Source organism: Natrix helvetica, assembly GCF_964273705.1.
Source record: "Natrix helvetica genome assembly, chromosome: 4".
NCBI classification, from domain to species: Eukaryota; Metazoa; Chordata; class Lepidosauria; order Squamata; family Natricidae; genus Natrix; species Natrix helvetica.
In genome coordinates, this window is record NC_138550.1 from 4,639,145 (window position 1) to 4,645,940 (window position 6,796).

Consider the following 6,796-nt stretch of genomic DNA (forward strand, 5'->3'; position numbering starts at 1 on the left):
TTGGTCCTGCAAAGCTGGTTTAGACTCTGAACCGAATCCTCTTTTGCAATTCCATTACTTCACTTCAGTTCCAGCTTTGCTGCCTCATCCCGATTTTCGTCATCTGGCTAAATCAGACCCTGGATTTCTGCCCTCAAACCTTGCCCAGATGGCTTTGTCTGGATTTGGCAGGGACAGGAACAGCGCAAGAAGGTAAACTTGCCAGGAAGTAGCCACATTTTGGTGGCGTGGCCATTGCGACACAGGTCGGTGTCCTTTTCTGATAGAACAATCAACCCTCGGAACAGATGTTGCCTTCGGAAGTTGTGAGAAATTCATTTGTGGAGGCTTTCAAGAGAAGATTGGACTGCCGTTTGTTGGGGATGGTGTAAGGTCTCCTGCTTGGAAGGGGGGTTGGTCTAGATGACTTACACGGTCCCTTCCGATTCTGTGAATCTAATCTAATCCTTTTTGGGAAATGAACCGAGCTGCAAAACCTAACCTGAGAGACTTTAATTCCTAGTTAAAATGGGGCTCGTGGAAATGATGTATGGGGACACATTAGCTCGGTGACAACACTGCAGGTAGTCCTCGACTTACATCATTTCGTGACTGTTCAAAGTTACGACGACACTGAAAAAAAAGTGACTTACAACCTTTTTTTACAGTGACGATTCCTCCAATGGTCACATAATCAAAATTCAGACGCCTGGCAACTGACTCGTATTTATGACGGTTGCAGCACCTTGTGAATGCTGCTAATTTAACAACTGCAATAATTCACTTAAGAAGCCATAGAACAAGAGGGTTGGAAGGGACCTTGGAGGTCATCCAGTCCAACCCCCTGCCTCGGCAGGAAACCCTATACCGTTCCAGACAAATGGCTATCCAACATCTTCTTAAAGACTTCCAATGTTGGGGCATTCACAACTTCTGAAGGCAACTTCTGTTCCACTGATTAATTGTTCTAACTGTCAGGAAATTTCTCCTTAATTCCAGATTGCTTCTCTCCTGGATTAGTTTCCACCCATTACTTCTTGCCCAGCACTGTGTGGAAAGAAATGTCATTAAATGGTTGCATTCATTCATTTCTCCACAGGTGGTCCTTGATTTACAACCACAATTGAGTGCCAAATTTACGTTGCTAAGCGAGACGTTTGTTCAGTGCATTTTGCCTCCTTTTATAACCTTTCCGGTCACAGTTGTTAAGTGAATCGCTGCGGGGGTTAAATTAGCAACACGGTTGTTAAGTGAATACGGCCTCCCCATCAACTTTGCTCGTCAGATGGTCGCAAAAGGGGATCACGTGACCCTGGGCCGTCATAAATGTGAGTCAGTTCCCAAGAATCTGAATGTTGATCACGTGAGCATGGAGATGCTGCCACAGTTGTAACTGGGAGAAACGGTCATAAGTCCCTTTTTTCAGGGCTGTTCTAACTTTGAACGGTCACTAAATGAACGGTTGTAAATCGAGGACTGCCTTTATTTGCACATCTCCCAACTTGGAAGAAAGGAACTACCCAAGGTGGCCCAGAGCCCCGCCTCCTAATCAATCTGAGCCCTTCCTGCCAGCCAATCCGAGCCTGGACTCCAATCCGAGCCACGCCTCCCAGCCAATCTGAGCCACGCCTCCCAGCCAACCCGGGCCACGCCTCCCAGCCAATCCGAGCCACGCCTCCCAGCCAACCCAGGCCACGCCTCCCAACCAATCCGGGCCCCGCCTCCCAACCAATCCGAGCCCACGGCGGAGAGGAACCAGCGTCGGTTTAGGGAGGGGCGGGGCGGCGGCGGAACCTTCTTTCGCGGGCGCGGCGGGCGCGGGGAAGGCGTTACGGGCAGGACCGTCCCCCGCTCTGACCGGCCGCCATGCAGCTCCGCTTAGGCATCCCCAAGGAGGCGCGCTCGCTGCCGCCGCCGCCGCTGGTCACCTTCCCGTCGGTCTGGATGGCGGGCGTCTTCTGGCTCAGCGCCCTGCTGGACAACGGCCTCAACCGCAGGCCCGTCCTGCGAGCCGGTCAGTCGCCAGGCCTGCCGCGTGGCCTCCCGTCCTTTTTTCTCCCCTTGGACGAGCTGCGAGGGTCCCCGGGGCTGCTGCCCGTCGAGGCCCCGTCCGGGATCCCCGTCCACCACGCGGAACTCTCCGGCCACAAAGGCGGGAGGGAAGAGCCCCATGCCCATAATCCACAGCCCTGGGGAAGCCCAAAGAAGCCTCGACCCAACTCAGGCTCGGAAGGACCCCGGTCTGGCCTCTGGGGGGGGGGAGGGTCGATGCTCCCAAGGGGGCCCTTCCTGTTGGACCCAAATGGAGGCTCCAGTTGTCTCTTGGATTCCCCTCTTGGGTCCCTATTTGGGGTCAAGGAAGAATTAACGCCCCCCCTTCCCCTCCCCTACAACAACAACAACCCTGCCAGGTGGGTCAGGCAGAGAGCGAGAGAGAGATTGGGCAAGGTTACACCTGATGACCTCTATTAGTCTCTTAGACCAACCCCAGTGCTAGGAAATCCTTGAGTTTCAGTCAAATCCGCCCTTGACAGACAGGTAGAGACAAAGTATATTTACACACCATTCAAAAGAGTCAATTAAAAAAAAACAGAAATGAAAAGACCAGGATCTCTCCCGCATTCACAGTCAGATAAATGGGGATTAGCACCAGATAAAAAAAATCAGGAAGAAAAAATACTGTATGCAATCAAGGAAACACAAAGGAATAAACTGTAAACTGAACCCCCGCCAACATTGGCAGACGGATTTAATTATTTATTGGATTGCTATCTTGCCTCCCAATGTTTAGTCGTGGCACAACTAATGCCTCCCATCTCCCCCCCCCCCCACAACAACCCTGCGAGGTGGGTCAGATTGAGAGAGAGGAACTGGCCCAGGTCGCACCAAATAGGCTCTATGAGTCTCTTAGACCAAGTCCAATCCAAGAATAACATGTTAGTAAAATGCTAGGAAATTCGTGGAAATTTGGCCTTCAGACAAATCAGCCATCAATACACACATAGAGGCAAAAATATTTAGTCGCCATTCAAGAGGCAATTAAAAAAAACAGAAATGAACAGACCAGGATCTCTCCTGCATTCACTCAGATAAACGGGGATTAGCACCAGACAAAAAAACCAGGGAGATTAAAAAAATTCAGTATGCAATCAAGGAAACACCAAGGAATAAACTGTACCCCTCTCAACAATGACAGGGCAAGATACTAATACGCACACACACACACATCACACACAAACATGCTGGTCTTGTATTCGGGGCTTTTCCCGTGTAAGATTGAGATTGTCTTGGCAACGTTTCGGCGAGGTCCCATTCGCTAGTGAGACCTCGCCAAAACGTTGCCAAGACAATCTCAATCTGACACGGGAAAAGACACAAATACAACAAAACCAGCATACCTACACCCATGAAAATCTACGAAAACAAATATATATCGAGATACCCAAAGATTTTGCTTTTGTTCCCTTTTTTAAATGGTGACGGGGCAGGCAGAGCTGATGAAGGGGACAGTCCCACTTTGGAATCAGGAGAAGAAGAAGAAGGGAAGGAAGCGATTGGGGGAATAAACAAGGTAGATTTAGTAACCTCAATCCAAACCATCTTCGTCCCGTCTTCTTCACAACTTAGTTTGTAGGCACCGTGCCAGTGGCGACCTCCTGCATATACGCCCTTTGATGTGCCCCTTGCTGATGTTGAGGCCAGGTGTTCCACTTCTGCTGCCTTGATCTTTTCCAGGCATCCATCGTCAAGTCCTGATGACCACCCTGGGCTTTTGTTTGGGCTACTACATCAAGAGATACTCCAATTACTACTACGCTGAGCGAGACAGGGAGCTATTCAGTTACATAAAGCAGCATCCGGAGGACTTTGTGGAGAAAGGTAAGATTGGCGTGAAGCGCTTTCTACGAGAGCTGCTCAAAGGCTAAGAGGGGGTGAGGGAGAGGAAGGCAGAGGGTGGGAGGAGCCCAGGTGTTCCTCCTGAGTTCGCCCACAGCAAGGATGAGATAAAGGCCCCCAAATTATCCCTCAAGAGAGTTGGGACAGTCTTCACTGATCTACACAAATGCCCTGGGTGACAGCTGTAGCAAGGTAGTCAGTGGTGAGGAGGCTGGGAATTGTAGTTTCAGCAACAGCTGGATTGCTGTGAGTTGTCAAATGTCAAAAGTGTATGGAGTTCTGGAGGTGATTGTCTCTCAGGTATCCAAGTATGGGGATTTTTGGATGGAGGAGATTTACATTGTTGTTCCAATCATGACCCTTGACAACTACGGGGACACATTCATGCATATCCCTTAGCCACAATTTTGGAGGTGTTTTGCCCTTCTTTCGAGGTCTGAGAGAAAGGGACTGGTCCAAAGTCACCCAGTCTGCTTTCATGCCTGAGGCAGGACTAGAACTCTCCATCTCCTGGCTTCTAGTCCCCTGGAAGAACGGCTGTGTCAATCTGGCTCTCGGCAGAGACCGGTCCCTTTAATGGGCCTGCTTGTCAACAGCTCTCAAGGGGGCTACAAACCTAGAGGACTAAGGAATCTCGCTTTTCCAGGATAAAGCAACATTTTACTCAGAGGTGACTTTGGGCCTTTGTAACAGAAGCTCTTTGTCCGCTTCTCCCACAGGTCCTTTTTCTTTCTGTCTTTTTTATTGTTTCCAGTATAAACATACATATTTTGTGGACAGAGCATTGATTGGGTCAGATCTTTTTTATACAACGTTAACAATAACAGTACAAATCATATGTGAAATTCTAATCTTCCAACTTCAAACGATACTAGTTTTGTTTCAGATTCCTTTTACATTTTCCCTTTGCTTCCTTTAAGCATAAATAAAATTCTTCGCACGCTGTGTTTATTACCCCTTAGTAAATGTTGTCATTCAATACTTTAAATCATTGGTCCAGCGTAACATCAATGTTTCAAATGTTTAGGATTACTAATAACACCAGTTATAAACAATATTCAGTCCACCACGGGGAGTATATCTCACGGGAGTATACGTAGGACTAGGCAACTCAACTGAAGTGTTAATAATATTAACAGGGTGTTAAAAGATATGGTGAATTTAAAATATTAAGGATTAGAAGTGGTGGGGACCAAGGGTGCTTTTTTCAAGAGGGAAATGGTTTTTCTTTGAAAAGGTTTTGCTTCTCATCCAAGAGCTGAAGAAGCTTCTTGGATGAGAAGTGAAACGTCTTCAAAGAAAAACCATGACTGAGAATCTCCATAGACGCTCTTTGTCCGCTTGCTTGCTGCTTAAATTCTCTTTCAGGAAGCATAAACAAAAAGAGATTTCTACTCAGGGGGTAAGGTAAATAAAGCCGCAAAGTAAACAGACAGTGTGCTTTTCCTTCTCCTTGGTTTATGAATAAGCTTCACCAGCAGGATCCTTTCCTGTTTTGTTAGAGCCCAGAAAAATGGGAGACATTCTGGAAAAGTTCGTCCCGACGCGCTGAAGTTCCGCCAACAGATCCTGTGATCCTCAGGGTGTTTTCTCTGCTCCCTCCTCTTCTGCGCGGAAGCCCTCGTGGGCCAAATCGCCTGTTGATGAACGTGGATTGTATCCTTTCTAATAAAATACATATATGGAGATCCAGTCTGCCGTTTGGTTTTTTTTGCTCATGAGGTACGCCTGGAAATGTGGGAGAAGGTGCCTGGGAGACATAGTATAAAACTCAGAATGTGTGAATCCGTGGGCGTTCTCTCATCTCCCTGCTGCGTTGAATGGCTTCGATCCGTGGTCCCTGAGGAGCCTCCAATGGGGCAAGATGACAGCTGTGGCTTGCAGGCCTTTAGAACAGGGGTTAAACCTTCATTTCCCCAGGATATTTACGAAGACCAGTGGCTGAGGGTTCCTTTGGTCCCCTGGGTTGGAGTAGGCAGGGCAGTGTGGCCCCCAAAGGTTTCCAATCGGTTTCTCCCCCCTCATCCTCACTCCGTTCCTTTCCAGAACCAGGCAGGGGTTCTAATAAAGCAGAGGTGTCAATCAAGGCCCGGGGGGGGGGCGGATCCAGCCCGCAGATTGCTTAGTCCTGGCCCCCGAGGGTCTCCTATGAGGAGCAGAAAACTACTGTTAATTTGCCATCATCGCATTCTGTTTTTCTCCCTTTCTCCCCAATTTGCTTCCACCGACAGTGTGATACCGCCCCCCCCTCGCCTGTGGCCTTCAGGGGCCTCTTATGTGAAGCCGTCTCGGCCGCCTGTCACAAGTCTCACTTTCGACCCACAATCCTTTACCGGTTGGATGCGGTTATGGGGCTCCAAGGTTGTGGGGAGGAGGGAGTCGCAGTACATAAACACTGCCCCTTTTCTATGTGCCTGGAGAAGCTCCCAGCCCCACAGATCTGGAGAGGAGGTCAGAGTTAGGAAATGGGGATGCTCGAAGCGATGGCCTTAGGACTTCTGGCCGCCTTCCGCTTTACGGTCAAGGGTGGGGCAGTCTTAAAAAAGGGACTCCAGTTGGAATAGCTCCAGGGTGGAGTGAGATTCTCTATTTTTGGAAAGTGGACTGCAAGAGAGGACCTTTGGGCCACAAGTCTCCTCCTGGGCAGGGCCGGCCTTTGTCTGCAAAGAGATTTGCATATTATGCTCTTATAAGGCTATCCAATGCTCTTAAAGCACAGTACGACCCAAAGCAAAATGATATATATTTTTTTTCAGTCTTGGGAAATTTCAACATTTGGTTCCAGCCCTGGGTCTCCCTTACGGATGAACTCGTAAAACTGCAACTGGAAGTCCGTTCGGTGTACAGGTGGTCCTCGACGTACAACCACAATGGAGCCCAACATTTCTGTGGCTAAGCAAGATGCTTGTGAAATTTCGAC

General features: G+C 48.8%; 1 protein-coding gene across 1 annotated transcript; it reads left to right on the forward strand.

The window, feature by feature from the left end:
• Positions 1 to 1,745: 1,745 nt before the first annotated feature.
• Positions 1,746 to 5,562, forward strand: LOC309392117 (NADH dehydrogenase [ubiquinone] 1 subunit C2-like). The gene is made up of 3 exons (XM_081953105.1): positions 1,746 to 1,993; positions 3,715 to 3,858; positions 5,379 to 5,562. The coding sequence occupies exons 1-3, from the start codon at positions 1,846 to 1,848 to the stop codon at positions 5,426 to 5,428; spliced, it is 342 nt and encodes a 113-aa protein (XP_081809231.1). The 5' UTR covers positions 1,746 to 1,845; the 3' UTR covers positions 5,429 to 5,562.
• Positions 5,563 to 6,796: the final 1,234 nt, after the last annotated feature.